Source organism: Vespula vulgaris, chromosome 10 (genome assembly GCF_905475345.1).
Source record: "Vespula vulgaris chromosome 10, iyVesVulg1.1, whole genome shotgun sequence".
NCBI lineage: Eukaryota > Metazoa > Arthropoda > Insecta > Hymenoptera > Vespidae > Vespula > Vespula vulgaris.
In genome coordinates this window covers 2,758,777-2,777,085 of record NC_066595.1, presented here as the reverse complement: position 1 = coordinate 2,777,085, position 18,309 = coordinate 2,758,777, and the positions used below count along the sequence as shown (strand labels likewise).

Genomic DNA, 18,309 nt, shown 5'->3' with positions numbered 1-18,309 from the left:
TTCTTGTTCATATTTTTATTCATACACTTTATAGTCTACATATGTACACTGTTTAGATGTTGCACCATATTTATGCATCATTTACACGCATCACAAGAGAAGGATATTATAAATGTCCTAAAATGATACCCTCTGAATCTTGGTAAAGTGAAAAAGAACATAGGTAAGAAAGACACACACGGACATATCTCTGTGCGAAGATAAAATTTTTATTCTATCTACCATAATCTGTTCGATTGATTTGAAACTTACGATTATTCATTTTGGATCGTTATTAAAGATCATTGTTTAAATTATAATGAAGAACGAAAAGAAAGAAGAAAAATAAAAAAAGAGAAGCCATATTTAAATACAAAATAATATAGAAATAAATTTCTTTTCCGTCACATTCTATATTATATATACGGATTATTAATCCTAATAAATATTATAGATTCTCACGAATGCCTTTTCTTTACCAAGCAAAATAACTATATGCATTTAATGTCATTTCTAACAACTTATTAGATCTCCTAGGAAATAAAAATTTATACATCGTTCACGAAATAATATGAAGAAGATTATACTGTTCATGAGTTGAAAAAGTTGAAATTAAAAAAGAAAGGACCACGTTTACATATTACCTTGCCTTAGATTCATAAAATCTAGAAATAAATCATCTGTTGATGTCTTATAGTATCTAATGCGTTGTAATAATATCTACGGTAATTTTCATCGTTTAAAGCTAGATCGTCATTATCACAACTGTTTCTCAGTAAAAATTAGAAAACCACGTGAGAATTCAGTCGAGAATACATACTTTTTTTTATATATGCATTCATTACTTTTAATCGAACACGTTAGTCTGTATATACGTGTACGTGATAGATAAAATGCGATCGAAATGAGAACGGATTAGATTATATAAATATGTTAATATCTTGAACGACCAAAATAAAGATATAAAAGAGACATAAATCTTATGAAACATTAGAAAATTAAATCGGACAAAGCTATTAACAATATAATTAAAGACATTGTCATAATAGTATTCAGTAAGTTACATTGCAAAGTAGATCGCGCATTATGTCACGTTTTGTATGTAATCAGACTTATGAAAATGAATGCGTGTTACATCATTAACGGTTGGTTTTATCAACGCTCCTGGAAATACTTAATTCCATTATTTTCTTTTTTTTTTATATTTTGTTCTTAACGTAATAGTTTACTGAAATATGTAGTTATGGAAAAATTAACATGTTTTGAGAAGGTTCATCGGATTAAGTATTAAATTTGAAATTGATAAAAATGAACTCCGAAACTACGAACAGTCAAGGAGCTGTAACTATAAACGATGTCCTGCTCTTATTGTGTTAGCAGTATTTCATATATAATATTACTATGATATTTCTTTTTTTGTTATGGTGCAACGTATAATTTTACTCTTCGGGATAGAAAATCTTTATATAAGCGGCATAGAAACGGAAGCTCATTTTAGCGAGATAAGGACGACTTCTCGAAATAGAGAATAATATCCCGTAAAAATCATAAGAACATTTTCACAACGCTGATCACAAACACAAATATCTTTCGTTCAGTCTTGTATAAAATTTACTCTCGTAGATTAAAGAACAGTCTCGGCCATGGATATGGCAATTTCGTTAACGCCAGTAACACTAACTTCGAACAAAAGGCTGTATCAACCCCAAGAAATATTTACTCTCACGGTCCTTTTCAACAAGTAGTCGCATGTTTTGCTCTTTGTGCAGCGATACGTTGACTTCGTCGAAGTGTACGTGGTGCTGTTTCCGTATCATTTTCGTCTTCCGATTCAAAATGATAGAATCCAGTTTGACCAGAATATCGCCAACTAATTATCGCACCATCCCACTGTAAATGAAGATATTATATTTATCAAGTCAACATCTGTTATGTATTTATATAAAAGAAAATGTATCATATTTACCGAAGTTGAAACTATTTCCTGATGAAATGGATGCCAGCTTACATCACGCACGCATTTTTTGTGACCCAATAATGTGTTAACTATTTGTCCCGTTAAAACGTCGTAAACTAAAAAAGAAAAGAACCACGATTCAGTATAATCAATCGATATAATCTGATATATTGCTAATGGTTTAATATATCAAAAAAGATTACTTATAACTCTGCCTGAAGCACATCCCGTATAAATGTATCTTTGACCTGTTGTTGCGGAAGGAGAAAAGTGGCAGCGTATCAAGGTTTGAAGGACGGAATGACCACGATACGTCATGATACTTGTATCACCTTCTAACATGGTTCTAGCTTTAAATACTATAACAGGACACAATAAAAATTATATATTGATACATAAGTAAAATTTATGTAACAAGTAATATGTAAGTAACAATTCATATTGTTCTTACATTTCCTGGGTACTCTTTGCCATCTGTAATCCCAATTTTGATTCGCAACTGCCTTACGAGTATTTTGTTCGCCATTCTGATCAGAAAAGGCTCGAACATCCCATAACTTGATCGTTTGGTCTTTACTGTTTGTAACCAAATATCTGCCATCTCCACGTGGATCAATATAAGTTATACCATCCATATGACCAGCTAAAACACCAACGGGATGTGGATCTGTTTCACTAAGGGTTCTCCTATCCCATACCTAAATCATAATATCGAATTACACAAGTATACGTAGACGAAAATAATTTGTTGCAAATGAATTAGTTGCAATAATTTTACCTTACACAATCCATCGTCTCCTGCACTGTACAAAATTTGAGACGTGTTATCAGCAAAGGCAACAGTATTTACATCATCGTCATGACCTTCAATCTATGAATTAATAATAGATACAATTAGCAAAATTTTATCTTTTATAAAGCAATAATATTTTTGAAACAAACCTTGAAAGCACGTTGGTGACATTCACGATCGTATACATAAAGAAAGCCATCATTAGCACCACCTAAAATTTCTCGACCATCGCTAGAGAAGACTAGAGAGAATATACAAAATCTTCGTTCTCCAGGACACAATGATAATGACTCTTGTGTATTTGAATCTCCATAAACAGGACAAAGATATACTAAAAAAAAAATTTTGTTATAATTATTGATGCTAACAATTAAACTATAATATATGTAATTAATAATGTTACTTACAACATTCTGACCAACTTGAATAGACAATATAGTTTCCATCAGGACTGAATGCTGTGTCTATGATACTCCAACCTACGTCACGGGCAGAAATTTTTTTAAATTCCACAAATTTCCCGTCATCGGTATGGTAGAGACGTAACAATTTATCTGTGAAAAATCATAGTAAAAAAACATTAACTTTATATATAACGAATGATGTTTACATAAATTGCAATATACCTTGACTTGCAGTGAGAAAGAACCTTCCATCTTTTGAATAGGAACCGCAAAACACTTTGCTATTATATTTCGCTACTTGACGTGACTTGTTGGGTAAGAAGTTGCTGCTTATTCTACATTTTTCACCTATACTAAAACCAGAACCAAGGGATCTCTTTTGAATCATTGATGCAATAGATAAATTTTTGTTGCTGGAATCTTCTCTAAGGCCACATGCTTGCTTAGTAGCTAAACTTATTTCACTTTTCTGTAATATAGAAAATAAAATAAATAACACGTTATATTTCAAAGAGAAGTAATAGAAACCTACATCAAGTCTCGATGTGTTCGGTAGAGACATAATTTTTGGTGGCTGTACATTCGCCGCATATTCTTCGTCAGAATCGTCATGATCTGAAGCTATGATATGTACTTGTCCACTAAAAGAAAAAACTTTGTATCACCTCTTTGTACAAAGATATACTACAATTCAAATACATCTAGCAATAATTTAAAAAAGTTAATTGTTAATTTCCATGTTACATTTATATGCTAATTTTTGTAAAGATAGAAACCATTAAAGTTAAAATGGAAGATCACTTGAGAATTTTAATGTAGATGTAAACTATGTATATAATGTGAATAGTAGAGAAAATAAATAAATACATAGAAAAAAGAAATTACAGAGAAATCATAAGGCAATAACGGTGAGAGCTCGAGTAGAGTATTTTTATGTAGGAAAAAAGAACGATAATTATATTACGTATGACGGAATATAATGACCACATATTTCAAAGAACGATGTAATAAAATAATAGACACGAGAGAGACAGCGTTCGTTTATTCCAGCGAACTAAGTAACTCTAAAAGTAGCAAATATTCGAACGATTCTTATGAAATCCTCGAGATATAAAGATAAGGAGGTTACATCGTTGACAGCTTCGACGTCGTCAAAGTATCGAAATCGAACAGTGCAGAAGAGTGACGCAGAAAAGCGGAAACGCAATATAATTAGGATTTGTTGGAAATAACGCAATGTATAAAAAGTGAATGGAAGCGTTGTCGTGATCTGACGAGTAGGGATTATACTTTGGTAAAATCATAAGAGAGGAGGTTAGGAAAAACACGAGGGGTAGAGGGGAATTAATGCTCGCACGTTTTAAGTTAAAGATATTTTGATAAACCTTCGTATTAAATATTGTAAGACCGCGGCCAGGGTCGGGTCCTGCTCGAAGTCCATATTACGAGAGTTGAAGCCTCCCATGCAGCGAGAAAATAAATTATATTTACTGTTGAAAAGCAAACAAGAAAAATGTCGGAAGGTTGTGTGGTGGTAAGTGTAGCTTGGTGGTGATAGTGATGATGTTGGCTCTGTGGTGGAGAGTATTGGAAGGAGGTGAGAAACAGGCGAAGTCGGTACTAGTATATAGTGACTCTCTCGAAGTCTTAAGAAACGATTGTGAATTGATTTTTATCTTTTATATATTTATTTAGCACATATATGTATATACACATTACAATACGGTTTTTCTCTTTCTATCTTCGATCTTTCCTTTGACAAAATGAATTCGAGCTATCGCAATGACACTTTTCTTTGTCTGCGATGAACCCTCACGGATATTCTTTTGTTTGCATCATGTGTATTTCTTTTGTTTTTGTTTTTTAACTTCGCAAAGTGAACTTTTGAAATTCGTCCTTCACTACGTATGATAAAATGACATTGACGATTAATTAAAACAATGATCGAAAAAAATCCTTCTTTACATAAATGCAAATCTTACAAGTGATTAACATCCTTTCATTTTTTTTCTTTTTTTTTTCTCTTGAACATGACTATCATGTAATAATACTTGTTTCGACTCTGTACTTCTATTGTCATTATAATAAAAAAAGCAGGATGATTTAATATTTAACTTGCAAATGAATGTATTTTTTTTGCAACAGATATTATTTTATAAATCGAATTAATTTTTATCATAAGGATTTACAAGGCGAGAAAATTAATTAAGCATAATTTAACTTAAATCTTACATAGAGTTTTATGTATTATTTTACATTATATATATATGATAAAAAGAATCATTGGATATGTAAACATATGTATTTAATAAATAATGAAATAAAATTATATTTCGTGGGTTTTTGTTTTATACGATTCTTATAATTGAAATACCGTATCAATTTTTATAATATTATTTTTTATTATATAAATTCAATAGATAAAAAAATTTGTTGTATTGTTCATCGCTAGAAATCACGCATGATAGATAAGAAATAATGCAAGTCAGAGTTTGATGTTACGACAAATTAAACGAAGTTGCATATAACAATGCATATAGCAATGTGTATATATATATATATATGTATACATACATACATATAGTAGTGTAGGCGTTTCTTTATTGGCCAAACATTCTACTATCTCTCAATTTGATTTGTACTTTTTTAGGTTAGTACTACCACGTGACATGATGACGAAGCAATGAATCTAAGATGGAGAATGGCGGGAATATTTGAAACATTTAAATCAAATATCAATAGTCGATAAGTGTAAGGTCGATAATGCAGAATACTATTTATTAAATTAAGACATTGAATTATCGATGGAAAAAAACTATTTCTTATATTATCTAATATTTTAGAGAGTTTTACTCGACATACATAAGTAACGACTATCATAAGTAACGATTCTTCATAACAAATATATGGATAATATAGCTTGTAAATTAATTTTGATATATAATACTTATATTTTACAACGCAAAATGCAATTCCTGATGTAGATATCTAATGGAGAATATAAGAAAACATCAAGAATTCTTATCCTGTTTTCAAAATGTCAAAGGTATTAGAACTAACCTCATTTAAAGAGCAAAGTTTTAATTATGAGCTTGAATATCCGGTATTTGCCTGAAGCGATCGAGAAATTTGCACGTTGATCGTCATGCAAAGATATCTAGTATTCCCTTGGCAGTCATTCCTTCATCTGTATGTGTATATACGTATTAAGACAATTGCGTAGGCGTAGATAGAAAAAAAGAACAGGAAAGATAGAGAGAAAGAGAGAGAAAGAGATACGGTATGGTGGACGAGAGAGGTATGCCCGGGGGAAGTGTCCCGCGCGTCTTCTTTACAGGGAATTACGTACCTTATTGCTCTTAAATTTACGCATAGCAAGTACCATTAAAGATAAAATTCATGTTCCCCTCGACAGAGAAAAGTAATCTCTTTCCAGGAATCTCTTGCTAAAGAAATAAAAGCAATTTAAAAATCAAGATCCATTTGGATTCTTTAAAAAGAAACGCACGAATGAATTAATACGAATACGAGAACTTCAGATTTGTCAGCCGATCGTGGAGGACGTGAGCTCGTTGCAATCGATGGCCTTGACCTATATGAAGGATACTCAAGGCCGATGTACGTATCCCAGCGCTGAACGGGAGACGATATGACTGGAGATGGAAGAAAAGGAGCTGAAAGGAGATTAAATTGAGGTGTTCTTAGGAAGATCGGTAGATGGGTAAAAAGAAGGTATACGAGTAAGGGCGTACGAGTAAAATGTGTATTGATGAGAGGGGAAACGTCGCGAGAGAAGTAGAGGAGGTGAGGCGAGGCGAGGCCAGGCCAGGCCAGGTCAAACTCTATCCTCTGACCTCATATCCCCTAGCAGCCGCAGCTACCTGCAGCCCAGACCTATAATTTCCAGGCAGAGGCCTACACACCCTGGCCGGAGCCGGCCCGGAGCCGATCCGTACCTAACTATATATTCTTACTAACACAGCGAAACGTTAGGCGCTTGCGCACCTTCCCTCACACGGGAGAGGATTCAAAGTGGGCTGGGAGAGAGAGAGAGAGAGAGAAAGATAAAGAGGGAGAGAAAGAGGGAGAGAGAGAGAGAGAGAAAGAGAGGGTGCTCCTGTTATCCTGTAAACAGGATCTTTCTTTCGGCCTTCCAGTCTCGCGACGGACGTCGATCGTCCTGTTGGAACATCTCGTGCGTTTCATTTATCAGTACGAAACACTCTCAAGTTCAAGTTGCTTCGAGAGGACGAGTTCACATCCATCATCTTTTTCCAAAAGATAAATCAGTATATTTGATTATACATATATATATATTCTTTTCTTTTTTTTCTTGAAACTTTGTTCTCAGTGCGCCACGTCTCGACCGGCGTTGATCCGTTTATAGTATACACTCTACAGCACGGAACCCTCGGCAACAGGTGAGATTTGCGATTTACGAACAGATTCTTTCCTTTTTTTTATTTTATTATTTATTTTTAACATTCAATAACATAGCTTCTCCTTCCTTACGTTACGTTTAATCGACTGTGAGATATCGGATATCAAGATTTACGAGGCTAGATTGCTAACTAACGCTCGGTTCGTTCCGCGTAAATGAAAGTTAACGAAATTACGAGTCGCTTCTCCATTGTATCTAAATTTTCAAATTCGTTCATTTCATTATTCAATCGCAAGATGAATTATTTATTTTCTTAGTTTTGTAACTGTGAAAAATAATTCTTTTTATTTTTTCATTATTTTAACGGATCTAGCTTAACAATTTTTTTTTCTTTTTTATCTTCGACTTCTTTTTTCCGTATTAAATGTTCCTTTGCAGAAATTTAATTAAAAATTTATTCGATCATGCATGATACTTTCGGTATTTCAATTTAACGTTCTCCTTCTGTTCTTCCTTCAAAAGTACAAGAGAACTCAGTCTATTCTCTTGATACGGTCAAAGAACAAGTTGATTTTGTAGAAGGTTGCGAGAAGAATATCTTTTTTGTAACAAATGTAACAAATGAATATAATAAGTTACGTGATCTTATTTTTTTAATATATTTATAGAACTTTAATTAAATATAATTTGAGAAAAAGAGAAGAGAAGAAAAGAAAAAATAGCGAAGGTACGAAAACAAAAGAGAAAGTTTTGATTGTTAATGTAAATAGAAGTAGAGTGCAGTGTCATGAGAATGAATGTATTAATAGATGAAACGTGAGACTCTTTCAATGTTCACCAACACGTGTATCAATATAGCGAGCAATAATTTGAAGAGAAACACAATTATCGTTGAAATTTATTTCGAGTAACTCGACATGTAACTTGGATTACGATGTTTGTTCCGTATAATTGTCCTATCCGCAAATTTATCGATAATATGTTTGTGTGGATTAAAGTACATACATACATATATATGAAATCGCGACAAAGAAATCTCGTTCGAAAAGTTAAATGGGTCATGTCTGACTAATTCGTGACACGATTTACTGGAATTAGTGAAAAAGGATAGAGGGTGATCGGACCTCGGTGTTCTTATACGAAAAAACAAAAACATTTTTTTTTATGTTATCTTTATTTTTATTCTCAATCACGGAGGAGATCATTGAAGATTCAAATTTTGTTTTTGCGAAAAGAAAAATTAAGATCGTCGAGAAAAAATAATGAAAGTCGTTTGTTTTCGTCTTTTGAATATGCGATTGTAAATATCGTCGATATTAAAGGAAGGAAAGATAGATGGAAGGAAGGAAGGAAGGAAGGAAGGAAAGAAGGAAGGAGAGTCGATTCGATGAGGAAATGCATCTATCGAGAATCATATTTCCTGAACGGAACGCATTGTATCTTACATCCTATAATGACTTGTCTTGTATTCCTTTGTTTTCTCATTTTCAATACCACCATAAAACGATCTCGCATCGTTATTAGCACCCACGAATATATTATAACGCGAATAAATTCACGGGTAGAATGTTTGCTCACTATTTTAGCGTAGCTTTTCACAGGAACATATACAAATAGGCGAGGTATTATAGATACGTGTGAGATTAAGTCTGTGCGTTGGATTGATGGCTTTAAAAACAAATTTAAGTGAGATCTAGCTCGACGATATGGAAACGAAAAGAGTGCTACTCGAAAGGTAAACCGATAGGTAATCGTGTACGATCGATTTTACAGTGGTACTACTCACTTCTCTCGCGTCTGCCAGTCTTTTTCCTTTGCTCTCTTTCTTTTTTCCCTTGTTTTTCTCTGTCTGTCTGTCTCTCTTTCTCTCTCTTTTTTCTCTGTCTATTTTTCTTTCTCACTATCTCACACGCTCGCATGTTACCTCACAGATTCTTTCTAGTGTTTACTCAGTACTCGCTGGAACCTGTTTTCTTTGCCATTTCCCATTCTAATGCGTGACCAATATCATTTACAATTTCTAATTTACTACCAACAGAAGGATCTTATCTTATCTCAATTATAATTATTTTATTTTCCTCTTCTCTCTTTCTGAATATCTATTTGGTTAGATCAAAGAAAGGAAAATATTTATTGCTATCTGATATGAAACGTCATAAAATGTATGTTATTTCATTTGATAGACGATACGAAGAGCTCTGTTTCGTTGGATTGGATGAGATCTGTTAAAGACACATCATGTTTGCAAAGTCTAAGAGCAGCAGTTCGTCCTCCAATTTTCAATTAGCAAATCCAATAAGAAATTTCTGCGAAATTGGGAAGCAAACAGCTACCGCGGGACCGGAACATGTTTGGCGTATCTACGATGCTTACAGTAAAGAAGATGGGAAGGTAATTTGTTTAATTATCTTTCAAATTACAAGAAAAAATTAGAATAATTAATACATATCATTATGACTTATAATTCATCGGTATTAATTTCGTATTATGTATCGCGTTAAGATATACGAAAATATCGAGAGGATGTTTTCCTTGTTATGTTATTTCTAGTTAGACGATTGTTATCCTAATGCTTATAGTTCGTAAACGGAGTTAACGATTATGCGATCGTTTCAAGTATGAGAAGAGAGTACCGGTTTACTATTTTCCTTTTATCCGTATTACTTAGATACTCGAAGGGAATTGAAGCGGAACAACAAATATTTACGTATTATCGCAACATTCGCTCTTTTCGCAAGAGTCGTTTTCCTAGTGGTCTGTTGCGTTGAAATAATGACATGGGTCAAATAAAATCGATTAACACAGTAAGAAAGAGAAAGAGAAAGAAAAAGACAGAATGAAATAGAAAAAGACAAATGATGAACGATGAACGAAAAGGAATCGTTTCTTTGCAATATGATATCGTATAGTATATTGTGTTTATATACATATATATATACACACACATATATATATATATATAAAATGACGTTTCTATAAACTAATTCTTTCTTTGTCTTTTCTTCTTCATTAAGCGTGTCCTCGTTACGTATACACTATCATTACCTTGAACTAGTATAAGAGAGTAACTTATCAAGGCACGGTAAAGATAGATAACTTGATCTTAACTATAAAATGGAACACGAACGTCAGCCCTTCTCTCTTATGCATCACGTTTCAAAGTCTCTCTTTCTCTCTTTCTCTCTCTTTCTTTTTCCTGCGATCCGATCGATTAGAAAAGACGTCTGATAAGTATTGGCATTATCCACTATTCTTATCGTTCGTCGAAATTCGAAACTTCGATTATATCACTCGTGAGTAAAAGGATCGTCGAATTTAATACAAGAGAATCTCTATTCTTCGAATTAGTTAGAGTGATCAAATTATTTCAATCTCGACTTATTTTATCTCTTATATATTAAAGAAAATAACTCTTAATCGAAGTCGTGAGATCGTGAAATTAATTGAAAAAGAAAGATGAAATAAAAGAAAGAATCATTCATTCGTAGGAAGTTTCTGTATTTCTCTTCGACAAACGTTCGGTGGAAAAACTTCACAAACCAAAACGCAAGGAAACAGTTACAGAAATATTACGGAATGGAGCTAAAGAAATGCAACGTTTTATCCATCCAAAGATATTGCAGGTATGATACAGAATATACATTATACATATATATATATATATATATATATATATATATATATATACACATGTATACACATATATATATAAATTTATATGACACCTGTCGATGTAAGTTAAAAGGAAAAGATATTTGCGTCAAGAAAATTCAATTTTCTTCACGCTTAAGGGAACTTTAAAAGAGAAGTAAATGTCCCATAAAACAAGGAATTAGGTTGATCAAAAGTTTCGAGTCATAAGTTCGATTAATTTCAAAGATTTATGATGTACTTAACGTAAATACATTTTCGATCGTTCAACTATAATGAAGATAGACAGTTTTACGTGATTTTTTTCTCTTCTTATATCTTTTTTTTTCACTTTTGAAAAATAATAAATATAACTCGAGGTTCTCCCTCGTTCTACTTTTAAAGGATCCTCCCCAAGATTTATGATTTTTCGCTTGAAAAATTTAATATCCTCTGCGATTCTGCATAGAATATTGAAAACTTAATTACATATATGTTTATACCCCAGGGGAGCGAGTCGAATTTTGATTCGCTAGATAAAAGGGGCTATCCCTTTCATATTATGCGGAACAATCCGATATATCAGATAACACCCCTATTTTATATATATACACATACACGCACACATCTAGATATTATATTGCTTCACTGTAAAATCTTAACACATTCCCCTCCAAGTCATTTTTGAGTGATTGTCATTTTCAGACGACGTCTACCGTTTCTGATATGTTATATAGACTTTGATGAATATATTAAATGTAAAAACAATCTATTTTGTTTTTCTTTACGCGAAATACAAATTTGATTTATTAGTAACAAAAATGATTTTTATGATTCGATATAATCTTGTTTATCTACTTGATTTTTTGTGATTTTATATTAACATGACGGGAATATCATTTGATTTGATAAAAGTTCAATATACATATATGGAAAATGATATATATGTTGAAAACATGAATTGCTTTTTAATGATTTTCATATACGTTTTGTTGGTATTCCATGACATTCTCTAGAAATCGATTCGTCGAATAAAAGATTTAATTACTAGATATTATTCTTTAATTATAGGTATATAAAGTTGAAGAATGTCCTGAAACGTTAGCCTTCGCTTCAGAACCGGTCTTAGCTAGTCTTGCAAATGTCTTAGCTTATCAAGAGCAACAAGAACTTATCAATAAACAAAATACATTATCGCAAAGCCATCGTCCAGTTTATGTAAAAGAATATGAATTATTGGATATTGAAATTAAATATGGCTTGTTACAGGTAAGACTAATACATTTATTAATAACACGTAATGTTTAATTGAGTATTTAGATACATATTTGTGACAGACGTAGTCTTTATCTATATGTAGTATATATATGTGCATACATATATATATATACATATATATATACATATATATACATATATATATATGTATGCTACGTGTATGTGAGTTATATAAAAGAAAAATGGCTTATGTTTTATCTCATATTGTTACGTCGTTTAAAGATTGCATCGGAGTTTGTTCGTTCGAGCTTTAAAGCGCGTTCCATCACTGGAAAATTGCGGTATTTTATGAAATACGTGAGAAGCGGACGAGCAGAAAGAATTTTTCAATTACTATGTTCGTAACGGAAGGTAATTAATTTCCTAGGACAAGGAAAGAAAAAATAAAAGAGAATTTTATAATATAACGGGAAGGTTTTATCGGATTTCAAATATACATATATCTCTTATTTTATTTATTTATTTCTTTTTTCATGCGTACTTCAGATAACGTTTATATGAAAAAATATATGAACAAGTTGAGAATGTACAGAGAAATAAATATGAGGTCAACATTTACTTTAGTCGAATCATATGATTATCAACTTTCTTCTGATAAATAATATTCTGATAAATGTGAGAAAGTACTTATATATTTTTATTCGATACAGCATATCTTCATGCAATCGCGTGAAAGAAATATTTAATACTTACGTCTCGTTTTACAGATTACCGAAGCTTTGCTATTTCTGCATACCAATTCTCATACCAAAATTCTTCACAGAAACGTTTGCCCGAGCAATATTATAATAACGAAAAGGGGAACGTGGAAGCTTGCCGGATTCGAATTTATAGGTAAGCTTGCAGCATCAAACTCGAAATCCTTTTTTCATTTGTTCAATTATTTATTCGATATTATATAGAGGTGGTCAATGAGATACCATTTACTATACAACCATGGACAAGTAGAACGTCAAAAATGGCCCAACCAAATTTAGATTATTTAGGTAAGAAAATAATTAGATCGATTGACGATCTCCTCTCCTTCTATGTCCTCGTACGTTTGTTATAGCACCGGAAATCCAACAAAAAAAATTAGGTAGTTTTAGTAGCGACATGTATAGTCTTGGAATGACGATATGTGCTATCTTCAATCGAGGCAGACCCTTGATTCAAGCCAATCACAATTGTTCCGAGTATCTGAAGCAATTAGAAAATGTAAGTCATTGATGCATGCTTGAATTTACAGCAATTTGATGAGGCGTTATTCTATCGCGTTTATATGTTAAAATATCAATGAAATACAAATTCTATTTTTTCTTCGTTTAATCATACTCCTCGTATTTGTAGCTCGATGATCGGGTCGGCATTATTCTACCGTCGGTCGCACTTCCTCTGAGAGAAGCAGTTTCAAGACTTCTTCAAAAGGATATTGATCTAAGGCCTACCGCTCAAGTTTTATCAATGATCAAATATTTCCGGTTGGTAAAAAGAATTTCTTTATGATATCTATAAATAGAAAAGAAATGGAAAAGAGAGAAATATAAAATGATATGTTACAGGGATCCGCTCGTGCACGCCCTTCAGTTTCTGGATGTGAGCAAGTTGAAGGACTTGATGCAAAAGGAACATTTTTATAGGACGACCCTGAAGGAATTGTTGCCGTATATACCGAAGGTAGAAAAGACGATCTACATAAAAGACGACCGTATGATTCCGTCGGCTCGTGTTGTCACATGCACCACTTTAATATGCAGAAACTATTGTATCAACACATTTGGTGGTATCTCCAAGCTGAGCTGCAGACCCAGGAAGTCTTATCGGCGGTCCTACAACCGATCTTATACATCATTGAAAAGAGTACTAAAGAAGAATACGAGAAAATAATCTTTCCCACCCTGAGGTAAATCATTCTTGGAGGGTTAAGATTTGAAAAGCTTTTTTTTTCGTCTCGGATAATCTCTCAAGCCTTATATATAATGTATACGAGCTCTCTTTCAAACAATTTTTATTCTTTTCTGAAAGATTAATAGCCTCTCTCTTTCTTATCTCTTTGCCTGTTCTCAGACCGCTCTTCTCGAATCGGAAATCAATTAATGGTACCGTAACGCTGTTAGAAAATTTGCATGTAATATTGGAGAAGACACCCGATGAGTATATAGATTCTGAGGTTCTACAGATGTTATACACGAGTTTTGAGAATTCTACGATGCAGGTGCAGGTAAAAAAACTTAATATATATATATGCAGAATCTGTTAAATCATACTCGTATGAAAATATGAAAAAAAATGCATTTGCACATTTTCTTTAGACGGCCGCTTACATAGCAGTGACCAACGTGACGGATTATCTCAACGACGAAGCTATAAGAAATATAATATTACCAAAGTTACTTCAGGCCTTCGACAATGGTACCGTCGACGAGCGTAAATTGATGAAAGTGGTTTACTGCATATTAAATCGCCTCGAGAAGCAGAAGATCATAGACTACGTGTTACCCCTTCTGTGCAAGGTTAAACTACAAGAACCCGAGATCGTCGTTCGGGTTGTAAGTAAGTGAAGCCGCTTTTTTTTCGAAAAAGAAAAAATAAATACATAAACAATAAAAATAAAAATCGCTTCTAATGCTTCGCGCTTCGATGCTTTCTGAGCTTTTTCAATGCAGTTTCGTAGAATTCGTGCGGAAAGTAAGACGGATTATTTCGTTAAATATTTCAACTTCAATCATCATCTATACTAGTGTGTATCATCCACTCTGACTCGTAGATATTTACAAATTGATGCTCACCGATAAGAACTACGGTCTTTCCGTCAATTGGATGGCAACACGAGCAATGCCTTCGTTACTTCCTCAAACTGTCAATCCAGGATTAAATTTGGAACAATTCATGTTACTTTTCCAAGTGCTTCAAGAAATGTTGAATCACATAGAGAGGTAAGCTTTTCTTTTTGCTCTATTTTTCGTTTTTTCTTTGTCAGAGTACAATAGATGAATCTATTAATACCTATATTGTTTTAGGAATCAAAGAAATAAGCTCACTCTAGACAATCTCTCTTTACCGAGTCCGGAACGTTATCGACCTTTCCGACATCAGCATAGCACGGACAACATGCACGTTCCACCGTTCAACATCCCGAATTTAAGGATCGATCAACGAAAGACTTCGTCGGCCGAAGATATGGCGAGAAAGAATAGCATGAGTAAGAGATATGAAAATTTTTTTATATAATTATATTATTCAAGAATGTCTATAATTATCTGCACAATCTTCACGATTAGCTGAACCAGATAGGACGGCCTCAGCCGAAAATATGGCGCGGAAAAATTCAATGATCTGTATGTAATGTTAGCTATCGATAAGAAAATATTGATAAGATTAATCTTAACGATGGCTCTTTCGTTTTTAGCCACTTTCGGAGGGTGGTTCACAGCAACGATGAACGATAGCAATTTCTTAAAAGTACACAACGCCTTCACGAGTAGACGTCTTTCGGATAATACTTTAATGACACCTAAAATACGCGTAGCACCATCTTGCGCCAGCTCACCGGGTGGAACACCTGGTGGTGGTTTACCTGTACGTCGTCATTCGAGTATAGGGCCTCAAGAACGACGTGGATCGAACATTAATCTTTCACCGCCCACGGTAACGCAATATTTTTTATCTTTTAGACTCGTTGAACTTGCTAAGTATAATAATAAATATCGTTGACTATGAGTAAGAAAATAACGTTGATTTGTGTATTTTTCATATCCATAGGGAGGCGGAATGCCAATAACAAGTAGTAGCGTGCCATATCTTCTCAGTTCGAGTATGAATAGTGTTCGAGGATCAAGACGTCCCTCGGTTTCATCAACGTCATCCCAGCAAGGACTTCTTCAGCAGGTTGGCTCCAGCATGGTAAGACAACTACCCCCCATCTGTCTCAACCTCAATGGACCACCACCACCACCAACACTCTCTCCATCACTCCAGCTACCGGGACAACATTCCCACTGACCCTTGGTTACAGTGTAAGGATACTCACTATGCTTCCTCTTACCTACATGCCAGCACCAAAGATCGTGTCTGCATCTCGCTTGCTCTATCGCACGGTACTTCGATATTGCCCCGGGAAAGATCTTCAATCTCGATTATCTCTTTTCGACGATTGAACACCTTCGTAAATAAATAACAAACAATTAAATATAAAAAATATTTCTGCTATAGCTGGTAACATTTACGCTTCTGTGCTATTGCTAATTGTAAGTAACGCTGTTCTTGCTGCGCGCTACTGCTGGTTATGGCTGCTCCTGTTGCCGCTGCCGTCGGCAATGTCACTGCAACTCTTTGCTGAGAACGGACAGACACGTGATAATCTTCTTCTCTTTCTTATTTCTTCTTATTTTTTTTTATTCTTCCTTCTATCTTTCTTTCTGTCTGATTATTAATTTTATTCCTCTTCACTTCTTTCAGACTACTTCCTTCCTCTCCAATCCTTTTGCCTCTCTATCGCCCAGGCGCATGAATTCTTTTATAATAATTCAATTTAAGAATAACAGTCAATTATATTAGCTTGTAAATAAAGTTGGCTTAAATATGATCAAGTATACAAACAATATGAACTTAAAGTTCGAGACAAAATATTATTCAAAAGAAAACAAATACTTTCTATTCTCAACTTGCTTAGGATCTTAGAGTTTATCGAGTACTTCTCATACAAATTACACCATTGAATTCTTTGATATGTTACAGTATCAGTTCTTCAATAGACAAGCCGACTCATGAAGCGTGCAAGCAGAAAGAAAGGAAAGATAGAGGAACGTCAACCGCTAAATTGTACCTCAAAAATAGAAGAATGTTTATCTTTCTGGGGAATTTAGAGAAAGTACAAGACCACTGTGCAAAATACAAAAGTAAATTGCCTTTTCTAATATTATCAAGAATCTGGTACGATCAGAATAAGGTAAGTTGTACAAATTCAAGCATCGCCAAAAGAAAGTATTCGATGTCACGATGATGAATTCATAAATTTGACTTCACTTCGAGGATTGACCTTTCTTTAAAATTCTTCGAAAAATTTTCTTCTTCAAAGTACCTACAATTTGCAACGATAATATACAATACATATATATGTGTATGTATATATATATATATATATATATATATATACACATACATATATTGCATATTGTATGTCGCTCATTGAATGGAATACATCACAGCAAGAGTGGTCGCTTTCAATGAGTGAACTTTCTTCTTCCTTCTTCGGATAAATACGAGTTTACGAATCTATTTCTTTCTCTTTAAATGTTTCATCGTATAATAGCAGGACGTGTGTCGATCTCTGACAGGTGAATCAGCTGATAAATCCTCTATTAAATGTATACATGTATACGCGTCTACATGTGTATAATAATTAAATCCTTATGCACGTGCTCATTAATAATCGATATTTAATCAGCTCTCTTATTAATTTTCGATTAATTCGTTTTTCATTCTTTTGTTTCGAATCACTTCGATATTTCATAATTAAGTACTTTTAAATAAAATTATTATTTGTCATTATAAATTATCTGCCCCTGTAGACCGATTGCACTTATCACATATATGGTTATATATTGTCTATCATCAAGGACTTAAAATCTTCCTTATCGATAAATGATAATCGCAAGCTATATTATCAACATAGTATGAAGTGATATCTATTTTTAGGCGTAATACGAAACTGTGAGGAAATTCAATTTTCATGATTATCAAATAATTTACGAAGTGATACGAAACTTTCACGTATACAAAATGATTGAATAATGAATCTCATTATTAATATTTGTATATTCATTCTGTTATATTTCTAGTATTCATATTTACATGTCTTCGGCCTCATTCGTACAGAGAGAAGCCAATATTTTTCTCCTTAGTATAG

At 33.3% G+C, this 18,309-nt stretch overlaps 2 protein-coding genes across 12 annotated transcripts; one reads left to right on the top strand and one right to left on the bottom strand.

The window, feature by feature from the left end:
- LOC127067184 (DDB1- and CUL4-associated factor 11) lies at positions 1-4,661 on the bottom strand. 2 transcript variants are annotated; one of them, XM_051001818.1, is made up of 10 exons: positions 4,519-4,661; positions 3,666-3,774; positions 3,356-3,602; positions 3,137-3,283; positions 2,879-3,060; positions 2,715-2,807; positions 2,388-2,634; positions 2,140-2,295; positions 1,946-2,052; positions 1-1,869 (listed from the first exon to the last, which is right to left on the bottom strand). In XM_051001818.1, exons 1-10 carry the CDS (start codon positions 4,596-4,598, stop codon positions 1,714-1,716), a joined length of 1,524 nt encoding a protein of 507 aa, XP_050857775.1. In that variant the 5' UTR covers positions 4,599-4,661; the 3' UTR covers positions 1-1,713. The 2 variants fall into 2 exon arrangements, with proteins under 2 accessions (XP_050857775.1, XP_050857774.1); XM_051001817.1 differs by lacking the exon at positions 4,519-4,661 and adding an exon at positions 4,019-4,238.
- On the top strand, positions 4,543-17,565 carry LOC127067178 (SCY1-like protein 2). 10 transcript variants are annotated; one of them, XM_051001807.1, is made up of 20 exons: positions 4,543-4,667; positions 5,784-5,884; positions 6,118-7,554; positions 9,698-9,905; positions 11,003-11,137; positions 12,216-12,413; positions 13,130-13,256; positions 13,325-13,408; positions 13,474-13,619; positions 13,752-13,882; positions 13,964-14,078; positions 14,159-14,304; positions 14,469-14,622; positions 14,714-14,954; positions 15,169-15,337; positions 15,422-15,603; positions 15,683-15,739; positions 15,811-16,049; positions 16,164-16,417; positions 17,139-17,565. In XM_051001807.1, the coding sequence occupies exons 4-19, from the start codon at positions 9,753-9,755 to the stop codon at positions 16,401-16,403; spliced, it is 2,517 nt and encodes an 838-aa protein (XP_050857764.1). In that variant the 5' UTR covers positions 4,543-4,667; positions 5,784-5,884; positions 6,118-7,554; positions 9,698-9,752; the 3' UTR covers positions 16,404-16,417; positions 17,139-17,565. The 10 variants fall into 10 exon arrangements, with proteins under 10 accessions (XP_050857764.1, XP_050857762.1, XP_050857759.1 ...); XM_051001805.1 differs by having other exon boundaries at positions 5,977-7,554; XM_051001803.1 differs by having other exon boundaries at positions 4,584-4,730; positions 5,977-7,554.
- Positions 17,566-18,309: the final 744 nt, after the last annotated feature.

Bases quoted from the DNA above. Each gene is read 5' to 3' on its own strand.
- LOC127067178 (XM_051001807.1), top strand. From the start codon at position 9,753: ATGTTTGCAAAGTCTAAGAGCAGCAGTTCGTCCTCCAATTTTCAATTA. The intron at 13,883-13,963 runs GTTGGTAAAAAG...GATATGTTACAG, and splicing joins TCAATGATCAAATATTTCCG to GGATCCGCTCGTGCACGCCC. The intron at 15,338-15,421 runs GTAAGCTTTTCT...ATATTGTTTTAG, and splicing joins ATGTTGAATCACATAGAGAG to GAATCAAAGAAATAAGCTCA.
- LOC127067184 (XM_051001817.1), bottom strand. From the start codon at position 4,122: ATGTGGTCATTATATTCCGTCATACGTAATATAATTATCGTTCTTTTT. The intron at 3,284-3,355 runs GTATATTGCAAT...GATTTTTCACAG, and splicing joins CTTTCTCACTGCAAGTCAAG to ATAAATTGTTACGTCTCTAC. The intron at 2,808-2,878 runs GTTTGTTTCAAA...ATTAATTCATAG, and splicing joins GTCACCAACGTGCTTTCAAG to ATTGAAGGTCATGACGATGA.